At 42.5% G+C, this 18,767-nt stretch overlaps 1 protein-coding gene across 5 annotated transcripts in view; it reads left to right on the forward strand.

Annotated features, from left to right (window-relative positions):
* The window catches only part of LOC118113611 (protein unc-13 homolog C), a 113,018-nt gene that overhangs the window by 41,330 nt on the left and 52,921 nt on the right, over nucleotides 1-18,767 (forward strand). For all 5 annotated transcript variants that reach the window (XM_035163493.2, XM_035163501.2, XM_035163519.2 and 2 more), the window contains 3 exons: nucleotides 7,199-7,355; nucleotides 7,732-7,800; nucleotides 18,604-18,693. In XM_035163493.2, the coding sequence (XP_035019384.1) occupies nucleotides 7,199-7,355; nucleotides 7,732-7,800; nucleotides 18,604-18,693 (316 nt within the window). The remainder of the gene's footprint in view (nucleotides 1-7,198; nucleotides 7,356-7,731; nucleotides 7,801-18,603; nucleotides 18,694-18,767) is intronic.

Genomic DNA, 18,767 nt, shown 5'->3' on the forward strand with positions numbered 1-18,767 from the left:
GAAATCACTATTAACTCCTAAGCTGTTGTAGACATGAACTGAACTTTGCAGATACTCTAGTATTTTCCCCAGAGGAGGGGCATGTGTGAACGCACATGGCCGAGTGAGAGGCTCTGCAGTTTCTGCTGACTTTCTCTGCCTGGCCTCCTAGTATAAAGTCTGTAGAAAGTCAGGAGAATGCGATTCGATGTGTGAACACAGCGGGGGATCCCTGCGAACGAGTGGGTGAGGGGGGTTGATGGCGCTACTAAAGCGTGACAGATGCAAAAATGAAAAAACCAAAGAAAACAAATGTCTCCCACTGAAAAAGCAGTGACACATATAGAAGAAACCGACAAAAATGTTGTGAATGTGATCTGTGCACAGATCCCCCCCGCTGTGTTGTGCATGTATGAAAGGCAAACTGCAGGTAGAATCCAGTGAATTGGCTACGGAGTTGAACCACAGGTCAGGTCTGAAAACGGCTTCAGATACATCTGTCTTCCAATACAGTGGTCACTGTAGCTTTGCCTTGTATACAGCAGACATTGTCCTTAAATTGACTAAGTCTGATGCATCCCTTTGAGACATTTTATGCCAATTTACCCAGAAGTCACCACTTTTTCTGGTGCATGTCATGAATTATTGCTTTGATAATAACTCCTACATAATATATTTATTGGTTTACCACCTTCAGGGTAAGAATGTCAGCTACCCCACATAGAGGCACAGATTTAAACAGCACAATTGGCCTTATATCATGCACTCATTTACCAATGACATCAGAATTCTAGCTGTAATAACCATTGCCCTCTTCTACAGGAAACTGGCTGAAGTTGGGGACAAACTTAAATTGCATACACAATGGCCAGGAGAGCTTTTTGAGATTTAGGGTTTTGCCATTGGTTTTCTCTGTAGCCAGAGCCCAAGATGAATAAACCAGTTAATCTGAAATAAACAAACGTTTTTTGTCATAGAAACTAATAAACTTCACTAATAAACTTACTAGTGACTAATATAATGAAATGAAGTGAAGCAGCTGCATCAAAAAAGGCACAATGCACTTCATTCATGAGCCTCCATTCTTTCTGATTTTTAATATTCTGTATTTTAAGAGGTTCAATCTGACTGAGTATGGATGATACTACTCTTGCACAAATCTGTGGAAAGATGTTCTGTTACTTTTCACAAATGATTCAGTTCAGCGGCCCTTTGCTGGAGAGGTTTTGTTCCTCCGCCTCCGAATTAAAGGTTCAGTGTGTAGAATTTTGTGACATCTAGTGGTGAAGCTGAACACCCCTCACCTCACCCTCCCCTTCCAAACATGAAGGAGAAACTGTGGCAGCCTTCAGTTGTCTTAAAAACTCAAAAGTTGTTTAGTTTGTCCAGTTTGGGCTACTGTAAAAACATGGCGACCTCCATAGAGAGGAGCAGCTTCAATTTAATCATAAAGTATTTCAATGTTAAGGGCTCATTCTAGGGTAAAGAGAACAATTTAGATGAAACACACTAGTGAAAAGATCACTTCGATTATTTTATATTCAATTTCTGCCAATAGATCCCTTTCACCTAAATCTTATACACTGGACCTTTAAACATCGTCCAGAGGTGTTTCTATTGGATTGTTACTACTTTCAGGTCCACAAGTGGGTTTTAGCTGTGATTGGGATCATTGTCATGTCCGAATATTGCTCCTGCTGTCAAGGTTCTTGAGCCTTGGAGTCATCTGGTCATTGAGTATTTGGTACATTCATTCATCTATAAATGTTGTCTGCCCCACATCAGCACACTCCCACCTGACTGTGTCCACTCCCACTCCTCATCTGACCACAGAAGCTCTTGCCAGTATTCATCAGACCTTCTTTCATGCCTGTTGCCAAAGTTGAATGTGTCGACTCATGCTCAGTAGCCTGCTGATGCTCTTGTTTCGTATTCCATCTACATAAAGTCTCACAATCTGGTTTGTGGCTTGCTAAGGGCTGCTGCACACTAGAGGATAATCAAGCAGACTTTAGACCTGATTTTCCTCTTCCGACAATCACGGGGGCGTTCTCTACTGGAGGTCACTTGGTGACGATTATCTATACAAATAATCCTGAAGTGTGGGGGGTTTACAAAGTAATCTTAATGCTACGTTCTCTCAAAACACGTTTGATATTTACGATAATCTGCACCGACAGAAACCCACAACAGCGTATAGTGTATAAGCCTTCTCAGCCATGACTTCATCCATAGTTTTTCTTTTTTTGTCAAAACAGAACACACGATACCAGTCCTTCTCCATGCGTTTCTTTTGAAGTCAGGTTCAATCATATGAGTGCTCCACACTCCAGGTCAGAAGGTGGCGGTAATGTACCGAAAAGTCGTTTGCGAACCACCATTAAAAACTGTAAAAGTAAAAGTCGTCAGATGTGGGCATTCTGACGATTATAAAATCAATTCAATCTTTAATTTTGTGTGTGATCTTCCACGTTTTTATGTGTGCAGCAGCCCTAAGGCACTTTCCTACCATATGGAGCCTTTCTGCATCAAACACAATGGAGAAGGGCCAAAACGGAGAAAGCTGGTTCACAGGAACTTTTATGATGTTGTTAATGAAATTAGTCTTAATTTGAAATCACAGGTGTTGCTCTATTGCAGCTATCACAGGTTTACTGACTTTAGTTACGTTGAGGCTGCACTTTGCAGCCTGTGGTTTCAATATAACCAGTGAGTTGATGATTATACACAAGACCAAACACTTAAATAACGTAAAAAAATTGTTTTTGTAAAATGAAGTCTTGAATCATTTGACAGCTAAGTGATATCACACATCCGTTAATCAATCAATCAAACCTTTTATTTAGCAGCTTTGTTACAGGTTAGTGCACTTCAACGTGCTCCACAATTAACTAATGAGCCAAGAATAGACTAAACCAATAAACATTTCAACAATTAAATTCCATAAAAATAATTTTTAAAGTTATAAAAACAATGAAGAATACAGTTAATACAAGAAATATAATTTAATAAAGTGGGATAAAAACACTTACTCAAATATGAAGAGAGAGATAAAGTGAATATTTAAAACATAGATGCAATGAAATGTATAAAAACCACAGAGGGGTACTCTACTACTTTTTTTTTTTAAATGTGCCATATGTGCAAATGCAAAACCTACTGCTCTGTTTCCTCTCTTCATTAGCTGTCAAAGATACAAATACACAAAGATACACAGCAGCTTTGTGTTACATCCCCTTATCTCTTGTTCCTTGTTTGCTTTTGACTTCTCTTGCATTTCGAATGATGAGCTAATCAGTATCTCTCTCAGCATCACTACATCAGTCTGAGCTGAAACTCTCATATCACATCCCAACATGCACCTTTCCAGCTCTCTCTCCTCTGCAGGATGCACTTGTTGGACAGTCCCAGTAGCTGCCTGTGTAATTACCTGCTGCTTCGCTAAATCAGACACTAATTGCTCACAGACTGTGTTGGCAAATTTAATGAAAATTGCCAACATATTGGTGCTTTAATGTTTGTAAATCTGACCACGTGTAATCCTGAGATGAAGCAACCCTGATGGAACACAGGAAATAATGATTCAATTATTACTTTAACGCATAAAATGATTTGTTTTATGTTGTGGAGCAAAACCAAACCGATGGTTCCTAAAGCATGTTGTTGCATCAGGTTACTAAGTTTACTCTTTTTTTTTATTTGTATACTTCTCTCCCATCTTTCTGGTTCCACTGATCTCGATTTGGTCTCATAGATCCTACAGCAGCTCTTTCATCTGCTCTCTATACTGGCCCTGGAGGTGGGACTTGTCACTGGGAATCTGTTGAGCTGCTGTAAAGCTGCAAAGCTGTTTCAAGGATTCTTAAACATCCAACACCATTAGCCATTGTGTCCACATACATAAGAAGTGCAGCTGCTACCACAGCAACGCTATAGCATAAGTGTTGTTGACATATTAAAGCCGCAAAGTGGTACGGAGCTGAAAGTTGTTTCAGCGTGACAGGGTATTGCAACATGTGAGGTGTTGCATGGTCGTTTAAGTGCAGATAAGTGAAACAGTAAGCAGTCTTCTTACCAGCTTTCTCAGGTGGAGTTAATGCTTCAGGCTCCAGCCTTTATTTAAACTTGGCGTTTCTCACATCTTCGCTTATTATGCCTCGCCAGGAGTTTATGAAAGGCCTTACCTCTCTGTTTGCTTCATCATAGAACCTTAACTCCCGGTCACTCCTGACATGAAGGCTGCATAAATCACTGCAGCTGCGACACTCACCCTCCTGTGTTTCCGCATCACCACGACCCATACCCCTCCCTCATCTTCCTTTATCTTCATCTCACTCACTCTATCATCACCCTCACCTCCCACTACCCCGTTTCCCCGCGTCTCATCATCTTTTTCTCATTTCTCACAGCAATCTGAAGCCATTAAATAATATGGGAGTGTGTGTGTCTGTTGTGATATGCATCCGCTGGTAAAAACCAAGGCAGGGTGACGAGAGGAGGAGAAACATCTCCCTCTTGAAAATTGGCTCAGGAGATCCAGCTCTAAAAGCGCTGTGGGAATGTAGCGGATGCCAACACCACTCTCTTCACATCACTGCCTTTGCTCGCCTAACCCCAAGTGCTCCTGGGTAATTTGGAGGCTGAAAGCAAAGTAATTAAATAGGCCTCCCGATGAGAGCATATTTGTGTGTTTGTGCGTGCTCCTGTGTGTGTGTGTGTGTGTGTATTTGGACTTGGGAGGAGAGCAAATCTGTAATCATTACTCCGCATAACTTGATGCATTTTCAACCACTTCATGAAGCAATAAGACACTGAGCCAGATGTTCTTCTTTTCACATCTTTGGTACACATGGTCACCTGCACTTGTGATACACACAAATATTAATGGAACAACATTTTGATTTCATAAATCCACCTTTAATTTCTGTTGACAGCATCTGAAATTGCAGTTGTGAACAATATAAATGTTCTCCTTGTTATTTTTTGAAGTGAAGGCTAAAGGCAAAAGACATCTCAGTAAATTTTCGAGAAATCTATCAGCCTACACTTTGTCTTGTTTTAAACTCCGAGGCATCTTTACTGTAACAAGACTCTAGTATAAATAAATCTGGTACATGAATGTGTATCAATATGTGGAATTGATTACATAGTTGAAAACAGCAATTAACATATTCATGATGTTATAGCATTGTGTTCGTTTTCTGACTGGTATCAGCCAGTTTAAATCCTTGACCTGTTTGCACATCGGCTCAGTCAAACATTACCCAGACTTTGTTCTCGGGAGCTGGCAGGACAAAGACTGTTTAACGTCTGAGTTGACAGATTCTGACATTTGCATTCACACCGACAGCTCCTCCAGGTAATGTTTAGAAAAGTTGAGGTGTGCAGTGGATGGGTTGGAGCAGCAGTTTCACACAGTGCACTGCCTCTGTCTGGGTAACAAACTGCTGCTCTGCCTCTCACGGTGTCGACACAGAGAGAAGTGAGCCTCTCACTCGCATGGAAGCACTGGCAGCTTCTTTCTACAAGTAGCAAAGGTTTATCCAGAAGGTTGCTAGATTTGCTGCAAGGTGCTTCTTGGAAAAAAAGATGCTTGAAGGGGTCTGATAATTGAAAATGTTCATGCCAATTAATTATGATAGAGCGACAGCCAATAGGGGAACTATCAACACTCAAGACAGCCAACCAATGCTAGAACGTTAGTCAGTCATGCAACACATTTGGCCGACTAATAGTGTAAGTCACTCACTCACTCACTCACAAGCGATGTAAAGCGGTGCCTGAGAATGATGCAACTGTAAACACTGTAAACAATTCATTTGCCAGTAAATACATAGAACACATTGATCCAAACAGTGTGTTTTCACAGAATACTTTAAACACACACATTATTGTGCATATATAGTTTTATATATGACATACTGTCGACATGCTGTATGAATGAGAAGGCAGCTGGCAGCCAGTCGCTGTTCGCTATGTATATATGAATTATAATGTTGGAGGTATTCCATATGGCTTGTGAAGCAGCAGTATGAAGTGTTAAGATAACCATATGCTCTTCACTCAGCTAGAGATCGCTGTTTGAAACAGGCCTCTCAGGCTGCAGCACTTAATTACTGCTGTAGTGCTCTATCACCCGTGTGTGTGTGTGTGTGTGTGTGTGTGTGTGTGTGTGTGTGTGTGTGTGTGTGTGTGTGTGTGTGTGTGTGTGTGTGTGTGTGTGTGTGTGTGTGTGTGTGTGTGTGTGTGTGTGTGTGTGTGTGTGGGTAGGGAGAGAGAGAGAGTTTACTCTTCCCTGACATTGTCTTCTTCATTTGACTTTATTTTCTCATTTTCGAATTTATATTTTTTCTTTTTCTCTGATATTGTCCTTTCTTCTTCGCTCACGCCAATAAAGCACATTGGACTGAAAATTGAAAGAGAGCGAATGGCAAATCAAAAAAATCTGAAGCGGCGATGCATGTGTTTCTTTCTCTCCCATTGTGTGTATTGCTTCAAGTCCATGATGTTAGAAAAGTGCTGAAGACGGGAGAAAAGGACAAAAGATGTCATGTTTGCATTAGTAAAAGAACAATGTTTCAGTTCCTCCTCTGGGGAAGATGACTTGAGTAATTTTAGCACACTGCAGAATATTGAACCACAGTTTGTGGATTCACCTCAGTGGTAAAGACTTGAACTTGGAGTTTGTCTCAGTGGTATTTCTTAAAGAATGAAACAAGCAACTAGGTTTAATGGCACACTGTAAAATTAATATATATCCACTCTTTGGATGGGGACGAACCCTGGAATTGAACTCACTTACTTCATCTATTTCTTTGCAGCTTTCTTTCATTAATAGCATAGGTTATATAGCTGTAATTTATGACATAATTTGCTATAGATAGTCATTGAAGACACTTTTTACTACATGAACAGGTCAGTAAACTTCTTATGCACCAGGAGTAATTGTTGGGAACATTAAAAATGTGCTGTCTCCTCAGAAGATGAAAGGTGAAAATTAAAAAGAGAGAAATACTGCAGTGTTTCTGTTTTGAATTTTAAAGTAGACATTTTCTTTGTCTATTTCAATTTTGCGCTTGATGCTGACTCTCACATTATCTCTGTTTTCTTAATGTTTTTGTCTATTGAACCTTGGTGAAAAGATGATGTTGCTCCAAAATGGCTGCAGCACTGCCTCTTGTGCCAGATGTAGTAATAGCTGTTCTTGTTTCCTCCGCAGGCATTTCTCATGTCTGTCCGGCAAGTACATGTGTCCTGGTGTGCCAGCAGTCATGAGCAACCTGCTCGCTAATATCAATGCCTACTTCGCCCACACCACCACCACCACCACAACCACAGCCTCTGCTTCTGACAGATTCGCCGCCTCTAACTTTGGAGTAAGTGTGCTTGTTCTTGTCCTGTACTCTGACTTGTGAAAACACTGAAACGGTGATTTGCAGTAATACAATGCTAAAGAAAAATATGGGTTATCTATGGTCTTCAGTTAAAACATCTGTTGCTCTCTTATATCCTGTTTAAGTATCAGAGGTTGCCAACCCTTTATAATTGAACTTTTAATATGCTAATGTTATTAGGCATCAAATAATATTTCCAGGCAGAAAGCCGAGCTGGCAGTATGGCTGCATCACTAAATTTTGTTCCAGGAAGTAAAAATGAATCACTGCAGGCTAAGTAATGCTTGAGTCCACGCAGTGTTAAAAAGCTTTAGATGTTGTGACGTTGAACTGAATTATGTCATTGTTTTCCTGACAGAGGGAGAAATTTGTCAAACTACTGGATCAGCTGCATAACTCACTGAGGATCGATCTCTCCAAGTATCGGGTACGTAGGAGCTTTTTTACATGTGGTGCGTCTGCTGACACTGTGTTTGTCTTTGCGGGCGCCGGGAGGCACGGTAACGCAGTGGTTAGCAAAAACCTGCAGGTCCAGTTAAATCGCCCATAGGTGTGACTGTGAGTGTGGCTGGTTGTCTCTATGTGTCAGCCTTGTGATGGACCGGCGACCTGTCAGGCTGTACCCCGCAGCCGCTCAATGTCAGATATGATTGGCTCCAGTTCCCCGAGACCCTCACATGATCGACGGTATATAGACAATGGTTGGTTTGTCAGTGTGACCTGTCAACTCGAAGTGAGGCTCTTTTCAAAGTTTTCAGTTAAATCTCATCTCATGCCCATAGTAATATCATCTCGAGGGACTGTATTCTCACAATGAGTCTCTGGTTCACGTCGTAGGGAGAATGTTCCTTCTCTGGGAAAAATGCAGGTGGTTGTTTAGTTTTCTCCTTTGACAGAAGTGATGCCTTTTAAGCCACTTGCCATCTGGCTGATTTGATAGAGGCTTCCAGCTTGATTCAACTCTGTTTACAGTACACTGTGTGCTCTCTACATCTGGTGTGCAGCAACAATCCATTTACACCTTGCTGCCGATGCCAAATGTGTGTGTCACCGTCCAAATGTACTTATTGACTGGATCCTCCTCTTTGCTGGATTCAGTTCACTCTGTGTTGGGTGTATGTTTCCATTTTCATCCCACAGTCAAATCACACGGACTGCACACTGATGCCAGATGTAAAGGTGTTCTATTACTTATGAGGATAATGATGAGGTAAAGGTCATTATAAAAATGATAATGTCACAGAGAATGTCATTTGGTAATGTCACATGTGCTCCACTCATCTTAATGCATAAAATATATGTGTAGGAAGACTTGGTGGTTTTAAAGGGGACATAGCATGCCCATTTTACCACAAGTTGATATGGTTCCTTGGGGTCTTAATGAAATGTCTGTAACATACTTTGGTCAAAATACCACAAGGATCATATAAAACAGCCCTCCACAGAGTGACCTGTTTTGAGTGCCTGTTCCTTTAAATGCTAATGAGCCAGCTCCCCCCTCCCCCCTCTCCCCCCATGATTTTAAACGATATAAATTACATATTTTATATGATATAAATTATCAAATATGCATCCCATACTTTGTATTCCCCTTCTGTTGTCCTGGAGTTTTAATTTTCCCAATCACATAATTAAATGTCCCCCTCTGCCCATCCACTACAAGCACACAAGCAGACAGACAGAGAGAGAAAGAGAGGTGGGGGGCTATGAAGACCATCATTTACCCCCGAACCCCGACATTCAACGGGTACAACAACAAGCGGAGAAAGCAGAATCGCGGGCTGACCTTATATATACAGTCTATGGGGCTGACCAGCGCGGAGAAATGCTCGTCCCGTGTGAACAGCCAGGCGGCTGCGCGCTGGAGAACGGCGCTGCGCTGCCTCGCAGCGGCGCTTCCGCGTCCGGTGTACCCCGGCGTAACTACTGTAACCCGGCGTAACTACTGTAACCCGGCGGAACTACTGTAACCCGGCGGAACTACTGTACCCCAGCGTACAGTAGAGCTGAACACTGCGGAAGTCTTCCACACAGCTGGCAGTGTGGAAGGCCGCCATAGGCAGCGCAGCGCTGCTTCAGCGCAGCCGCCTGGCTGTTCACACGGGACGAGCATTTCTCCGCGCTGGTCAGCCCCATAGACTGTATATATAAGGTCAGCCCGCGATTCTGCTTTCTCCGCTTGTTGTTGTACCCGTTGAATGTCGGGGTTCGGGGTTACAGTAGTGCTGAACACTGCGGAAGTCCTCCACACTGTTGGCTGTGTGGCGCTGACACAAATTCCAGCTCACGCACGGGAGAGCGAGCGGTCGCTCCCGAGCAGCTGCTGCAGCCTCCCAGTCCCAACGATCCAGACAAATGCCACATGTGAGTGAATCGCGGGCTGACCAGCGGAGAAATGCTCGTCCCGTGTGAACAGCCCGGCTGCGTGCTTGGGAACGGCGCTGCGCTGCCTCGCTGCCTCCGGTGTAAACCCGGAAGTAACGAGTGTGGGGGGACGGGGGGGGCCAAGACCATGTAGGGAGACTTCCAGTTCCTTGTTACGAAACAATACCCAGGAAGCGCAATCGAGTCGCTCAAGCATGACGTTTCTGACTTAGAGGAACTATAACAAAACGCGCGAGTGTTTTTTCCCCAGAGTTTTTGGGTTGGTAGACATGCCAGATACCCACATTAACCTGTAGAAGCACTAACAAAGTGGAATTTGCATGCTATGTCCCCTTTAAGGTGAGATCACGAGGAAGGACATGAAAAGTATGAGATTTGTGATGTATGAGAGACAGAGACAGACAAATACCACTGTTGCTCAACAAAAACAAAATAGACTGATTTGATTAAAATGCTGCCAGAGAAGCAAGAGCATGGCACCCCCCCGCCCCCTTTTCTTCAAAAAAAGAAAGAAAAGGCCGGACTGTGTGAACATGTTTCCTCTGTAACTTGTTTTAGTTGAAGATCAAAATGACTCTGAAAAGGCAGACATTGTTTGTGTTCTTTCTTCAATCCCTTGGCGCTTTCACAGCTTTTAACCAGCAGTGTATTCAGACACACAAATATCAATAATCGGCCTGTGGTGTTAAGCACGACCATTGGCATCTGAAGAAATAGTGCTCCTCGTGGTACAATAAATAGACCCTGTCGTGTGTCCAGCACTCACCCTGCCACAGACGTTCATGGATTTAGTGCATTGGACACCTTGGAGTACGCTGTGGAATTCCACCTCTCTTTGTATAGACTGTAGCAGATTGATTTAATGTTGGCTATAACTATTACAATCAAACATGTTTTAAAAGACAACTATACATGTTTTATTTAAATAAGGAGCAATAATTCATAGTTTTTTATGCAATCCATAAATGCTTCTTTATAATTATTTGCTATGTAAATATACAAAACTGTACTGAAGCCAAAACCAAGGTGGTGCACAGACTAGAGAGAGGGAGAATGTGACATAATAAATGAAAGTAAAATTTGTCATTTGACGATGACCAGAAGGATACATTTTCCTGCAGTACAGACTTTTCTCATTCAACTGTTATACCCATGCCATGCGTCCCATGTAAACTACCGACTGTGAGGCTACATGTGGTCTGTGGCCATGAAGCGGGGACTTTTTTTGTTGTCTGATTGGTGATAAACTTTGCCTTCTTATAAGGGTGGTAAGCTACAATTAAAAAATCTAGAATTATATTTGATTTAAAATCACACAGAGTGGGGTCCAATAGGGGTCCATTCACTTAAATGTATATGTGACAAAGTAAGATAAATATAGCTAATATAATTGTAAATTTAGAATGAACACATATGTGTTAACACAAACATTTAATGTATACATGGTGGTTTTGTGCCACCCTCGCAACTGCTCACCCTTTTAAATTCCCAAAATGAAGAGGGAATTGATTAGAAAGAACAATCCAAAACATTGTCACCCCACCCGCACCCTAAACATACAATAAAAGTTACCACTTCAACGAATGGCTGAGATTAAACAGCCCCAAAAAATGGGGAAGTGAAGAAACTGGCGTCTTGCAACCAGACACTCATCTCTGATTGTCAGAAATGTGCCGCTCCCAGGCCAGCGAGGGTGCCGCTGTATTTTACTCTGGCAGATTGAAATCCTGACATACAGAACATAATCTTCTAGAAGAATCCCAGAAGAGTGTAATCCTGTTAGACACCGTGCACACACACACACACACACACACACACACACACACACACACACACACACACACACACACACACACACACACACACACACACACACACACACACACACACACACACTCACTCACTCGCTCACACTCATTTGCCTCACCCTTTATACGGACATGCAGGAACATTACACAAACATGCACGGAGCTGTGGACATGCACACAGGCTTTTATCCTCCCCCTCTCTCCCTTACTTTCGCTCTCTCTCTCTCTCTCACTCACTCCCTCACACACATACAGATGATAACAGCATCCCTCGCACACACTCTCGCTTATGTGCAGACATCCACTGTGCAGTTTGACCGCAAACTATCACCGACTCACACACGGCTATGCACCAGAACAGCCAAAGACCCTCACATCTCCACCTTTCTTTCCGGTGGCGTTATACAGTGAGCTGTAAGTGAAAGATGACCCTCTCATCTCTAATGTGACACAATGCAGCGTGTCTTTGACAGTGTGATTGCTTTAGCTCCTCTGTTCTTCGTCACGGCTTGTGTGTGAAACCACATGTGCTTACAGAGACACACCCTGATTGCAGCACATTCAGCTCGCGGCCAGCAAGTAAATAGTGAGGAAGAGAGGGGACTTGAGGGACACACAGAATGAAGTTGTATATAGAACGGGGGAGGGATAGAGAGGATTTGGAGAGAGAGGTGGATGAAACAAGCAGAGAGAGAGGGAGTTAGAGGAGAGGGGATTTGGACAAAGAGGGGGAGAGTTGGATGGACGTAGAGATGGATTTGGAAAAAGAGGAGAGGACAAACAGATGAAGAAAAACAATAGGTGCGATGGGTGGGTGACTGAAGGAGGGAGAGGGTTAAGTGAAGGAGAGATGGCCTCTTTTATTTTCAGATGGCCTGGCTGTCTGGCAATAACACATTCACCGAGACCAGTCACAGAACATCACATTGGCCTCACCTGCCAGCGCTGCCCTGCTGCTCTCTTGTCAAGCCTGCCACAGACCAGTGGTTCATGCACACACACACACACACACACACACACACACACACACACACACACACACACACACACACACACACACACACACAGTTCATACTCTCACTTTCTAAAGCTGTCCTGCAGACGGAGCATGCCACTCTTGGACAGTAATAAGATTCAGATCCGGCTCCTCCGCCAGTTCACCGTATGGGTTTTCCTATAATGACATTCTGAGGGAGATTGAGTTTGCTTTTGTAAAACAGAGGGCTTGAATCAGGAGCGAGAGAGCCCGGGTGCCGCTGCCACTCTACATTTGCTGCATATGCATTTCTTCCCCTTAAACTTTACTCTAAGGGCCCTGATACACAGCGACACCTTGTATAGCCAGGCTGTCCCAGCCGAGATTAACAAGTTTCTCTGGGTCGGACATAAAATCTCAGTATTCAGAGCACGCTGCAAGGGATTTGAGCTGTTAGCTCAGTTTGATATGAAGTGAGGTTTGTTCTGTAAGCTCCCCTGGGAGTTGTGTACCAGTATCTTAAAATGGAACTCTGCAGAATTACATTGGTCCTTTAGCGAAAAGGTTATTTCATGCTAACAGCTGGTTTGTTTGTGTGGTGCAGGAGCTTCTTCAGCCTCCTTTGCTGAGAGGAGCAGAGGGATATAGATGTTCCATACTGTAGAGCAGGATGGCATCACCCACACTGAAATGTATTAAAGCTGATAAGGCCTCAAGTGACCAAAATTGCAGTCAAATTCCAGAGGTGTTCTCTACAGAACAGTCTAGAAACATACGACCTCAAAAGAACATGTTTTTTGCCTGCATAATCCAGATTTAAGTCTTGTATGACAGCTACTGTAATGCATATTCTAAACCTGTAATGCTGGTCGCCGCTTTTTTCTGAAATTGCAAAAGTGACCTGCATTAATTGAGCCATGGCAAATAAAGACCGCATGCAGGGCTTAGTCCACAGAACCCTGAATCTGCACTACCACTGCTGCACAAAGAGCTGTTCACCTGTTTATTCAAAGTTCAATGAATCTCAACTCAGTGCGCTGAACTACGAACTGGAAAATCAGTTGTTGCCTTGTCTTGAACGAGCTGTTCCAGTCCCAGTCACCGCTGCAACAGATTTTATTTTATCTGATCTTAAGGTTTATTAATATTGAACGTATCAAGTGTACAAATCACACCAAACTCAACACTGCATTTTCTCGGGCCCGTAACATACTCATGAAGTATGAAGTGTGCAGCCGATAAGATGAGCTGTTGTGGAGATATGCGAGCCAGAGTCAGACAGACAGAGATTTCTGGAATTAGTAGATGATACATTTAAAACATTGAGCACAGAAGATGGTAACTAATAATTTATTGCACTCCACCCGTTGCCTTTGTCTTGCACCTAATTTAGTGCTGTTGCATCATATAAAGAAACAAATTGTGTTATTATCTTTAATATTACAACACATGACATCAGTACATCACACACTGTAACCACCATTTTTTCCAGACCACCCCAGATGCCAATGCTGAACTCAGACACAGAAACGGAGAAAGTTGAAGTAGGTTAGATTATTGTGAATTTAAATGAATCCTAAAATGGCAGAGCGGGGCAGGCAGGGGCGGCGAGAGCAGAACCAGGGTAGGTAATGGCGTGTGACAGCTGAGACAGGCATCTTCTGATTCGGGAGGCAGACCACAGAAAGGGGGCGCATCAATCCGAGACAGAAGGGGAACAAAGGTTTGTCAGGCAAAACTCAAACTCGAGGAAAATATTTAGAACCTGATTTCTCAGGCGGTTCGGCCATAACGTTTGTGCTGCATGGATACACTGAGCCCCATGAGGGGAGAGACGGAATGGGTTTTCATATTTCTGGGTTGAGGGGGAGTAGATGAGCTGGATGGTTGGTGAGGCACATACGTCGAGGTAGACCGACACACCCATGTGCACACATAGACAAACCAGGGACATAAACACTAGGAATATGTGTGTAAAGTGTTACATACATAAAGTTGAGTTGAGCAGGTTTTCCACTGTTTGGTTTGTTTCAATCTAATCTTAAAGTAGAATGTTTTTTTCCCTTGTATGTTTGACAACAAAATCAAGTTTCAGGATTTTTTTTTGTTATTTTCTTACCAAAAAAACTCCCCTGAAGTATATGATTGTCATAAATATTCAGGTCATTGGTTTAGTTTAAAGCACCTTTGGCAGCAATGACAATGACATGCCTTTTTGGAAATGATCCTACAATCTTGGCACACTTTTGCTCCAAGCTGGGCCAGGTTAGATTCGGAGCATCGCACAGTCATTTTCACGTCTTTCCAGAGATGCTCTGTTGGGTTCAGTCCAGGGTTCTCTGGAAGCCATTCCCCTCACTTTGGGTCATTACATATTGTATGACATCCCTCTAACCTAACCCCTGAGCACTATGTTGCTCTGCATTAATCTTTTCTTCTATCCTGAATAATCTCCCATTTCCTGTCTCAGAAAAATATCCCCACAATATTATGCTGCCCACCCCCTGTGTTTGACTGGAAGGGTGTTTTTAATGAGGTGATGCTCAGTGCCTCAACAACACATCAACTTTAACTATCGTTTATTTTCAAAACAAGAACCTATTTAATCTTGGATACAGATAGTTTTGTACATCACATTTCTCATCTAACGTTACCAGCAACAGTGACCCGTGGTCATATGACAACTACAACAATGTTAGCAAGATTTCACACAAGTTAAGCATCTGGTATGAGTTCCACAATTGTGAAGAGGACCCTATAGAAGTCAATGGTATACAGGTCTGCCCCAGATGAGTTTATGCCTTTATTCACTTTGTTCAAGCAATTCTTAAAGTACAGTAAATTCAAATCATGTTATAAAAGCATCTAAAAGCAATTTTCAATGTGATATTTCAGTCTTCTACTTGAATGCATTTTAAGATTTAAGAGACAAAAACTTGAAAGGTTGCGCAACCTTTATAGTATACACACACACAGTAGAGCTACATGATATGAGGAGAAGTTCGATCAGTCTCCCTGTGCCCATGACCTGACCTGACATTATCATCACATACTGTAGTTCAACTGACTAACAACACATTTCAAATTGTCAAGTTGTGGTAAAAACCAGTTGCTGTAAATGGTTTCTGATGTTAAGCAGTTGTAGCCCCTTGGAGTTTTTCTCTCATTGCTGGCACTGGCCCAACAAAATGTCCAACATATGCTATAGCAGAAAGACAAAGAACTAAAAGCGGATCAGCATCACTCAGTCTTTGTCCCACCTCATGATGCACTCTCTGACATCTCCGAACGGCAGTGCTGATGTTGTCGCTACTTCTCGTTCAGAGATGGAAGTTTGGCTTTATTAGTATGCTTCCCTGATTCTGGGCAATAAATCTTTTTTCTTTTCCCTTTTGTTTTTCTGCTGATGAAGCTGGAGTTTCTCATTTCTGGTCTTTCTGTATTCAGACATAGGAAAGCTGTATACAATTTATTTCCACTATTGTTAATGCTTCTACAAACACCTACCATTGAGATTAGTGTTTCTCCAGAGAAATATATATTTGTGGATTTACTATTATCATCAGAATTTTGTAAGTTGTGGTCCCCGGATGATTCATCTTTATTTAACAGCAATAGAGAGAGAGAGGATGAATTACAATTTACACTCTCTCCACCAGTTCTCATGTTCATGCTGTTTTTAAGCTGTTTAGTTATTCCAGATGTAATGATCTGAGCACTTTTCTCCAGTCCACGTTGTCAAAAAACAAATTGACTAATAGACGAGAACATTTTGCTGGTAGACATTAGTTTTTTGTGAGGAACACACGTACCTCATTTGTAGCAACATAATGACTTCCAATAAGCACCTTTCCCCAAATATTAAATAATTACCCATTAGTTGACATGCTACACTGTGAAGTATGTTTCAATTTAAATAGGTTCAATACGATAACGAATTTTGTTTGCATTTTGAATTAATCATTTAATCTTATAACCAAGCGGTGGATCAGAACTCCAGTGTCACTGGAATACAAAGTGGAAGTAGTGAAAACTGCTAATTTGTTGTGTAATTTACCTGTAATGTAACTGTGATTTTATTGTCCAAGATAAAGATGTTGATGTTGGACAAGTAACAAAGCTCAGATTTGTTTGACACAACTTCAGGAATATATGTTCTGGGTTACTTTCATTCACTAGAATCACTAATTAGCAGCACTAGTGCAGTATCTGTTCTGAACCTGCCTGTTGGGAATGGGCTGTTTACATGGGCTGTAATTATACTGATTGCAGCTTTCTTTCTGAAACCGTAAAAGTGACCTGCAGTTATTGAGCCAGAGCAAGTAAAGACCTGCTGTGGGACTCAGTCTGCTGAACCATGGAGCTGCACAAAGAGCTGTTCACCTGTTTATTCAATGTTCAGTAAAGCTCGGCTCAGCACACAGAACCGATTTGAGATTCAGTTGTGATTGCTGTTGTCATGATTGGGCACTTGATGGTTGATGGGTCCCATACAACGCTGGTACAGAGCGCTGGTCGCCTCTCTTCTCAAAGTTTGTGTTGGATGTCCACATTTCACCAAATTCCACACTGCTCGTCCTTGTCCCCTTAATAGTACACACGGAGTGTGAAACAGATAAGATGAACCGTTCTTGAGATATGTGAGTCACAGACGGAGAGACAGATGTGTCTGTAACTACAAGAGAGATAATCACATTGCAGTCCTAATCTGTGTCAAAGTCACAATTCTTACTCCAAAAATGAACAGATAAAACACAACAAACTGTTGTAATAACAGTTCCAACAAGGTGATTCCAGGAGGTTAACAGACAGCAGCTCTCAAGGTTGCAGTAGAGGCTATAATAACCACAGAGACTGATGGTTTCTCTCGTGACTGAAGGCTACACCTGTGTGACGTTATTGTAAGAGAAATGTCAGTGTCAGCAGAGAGAGAGAGAGAGAGAGAGAGAGAGAGAGAGAGAGAGAGAGAGAGAGAGAGAGAGAGGCTAATGACTGATGGCACTTCTGGGCTCCATGCTGTGATTGAGACAGGTGTCGGTACAGTAGCTGCAAGAAAATTCTTTTCTTTCGCTGTAAGTGAAGGATTTATATTAAAAGGAATCTGCTGAGAGACCGGGTTCTCCAACCCCTTAAATCAAATTTTAAAATATATGACCGCAATCTCTTCGTATTGAAAAAAAGAACTTTATTGAAGTGATGTTGTTTTTATTCCATCAGTAGCCAGAGCTAGTATAAGTGGTGCAACCTGTGCAAGCTGTGTGTCAAGCTTGTTTGTTGCCCGCCGGCTGTTTGGTTTACTTTATTGAGGTCTACACTTTCACCTTTAAACCAGACTTACCGTACTTATTATTCCTCTAGAGAAATATAGTGTCAGCTCTCAGTAGACCGATAACTGTCTGTCAGGCATTAGGCACAGGTTTTCCACTCTGTAGGTTGGCTGTGACCATGTCCATCATCTGCTAAATGTTTCTGCTTCTTTGAAAACTGGTCATTTTGAATCATTTATCAACCCGGTAAAACTCTCTTGGCTGCTCACATCCTGAATGTGTCAGGTTTCTGAGTCGAGTTTTGCCTCGATGATCTCGGACAGACCTCCTCCGCAGATGAGCTGTCAGCCCCACAGGTCGCTGCGAGGATTTGGCTTTATTTCCTGAATCTCTGGTGGGCATTTATTGACAAGGCAGAGGAGGGATAGGAAACAAGAATGTTTTTGTTTTTTTATTAGAGCACTGAGAGAGAAGGAGAAGTAGGATAATGTATGGGGCAGCGATGCCTTTCCTCAGGGCTGTCAGGGCTTTATATGCTCCCCGTCACGCCGTTCTGCTCCGTCTGATGACTTCATGGCCCTGAAATAGAGGTTTTCATCAGCAGAGACCTCCCTTGTCCACTAAACGATTAGACAGACAGTCATTTCGTTATGATTGCTGGGCGTTGCACTGTAATCAATTTCAATGTTTTGGCCTAAGTGATGTAATGTGGTGGTGGTGGTGACATTAAAAGGCTGTTTTCAACAAGATGTCCTCTCCTCATGTTATCTCTCTCTCTCTCCCTCTCACTCCAGGATAATTTCCCTGCAGGAAACCCAGAGCGACTCCAAGATCTGAAGTCCACTGTCGATCTGCTAACCAGCATCACCTTCTTCAGGATGAAGGTATACTCTGTGTGTGTATGTGTACGTGAGACAGAAAAAGTCCAAGTTGCATGAGCAGGTAATAGTTTGAAGAG

Source organism: Hippoglossus stenolepis, chromosome 1, assembly GCF_022539355.2.
Source record: "Hippoglossus stenolepis isolate QCI-W04-F060 chromosome 1, HSTE1.2, whole genome shotgun sequence".
Taxonomy (NCBI): domain Eukaryota; kingdom Metazoa; phylum Chordata; class Actinopteri; order Pleuronectiformes; family Pleuronectidae; genus Hippoglossus; species Hippoglossus stenolepis.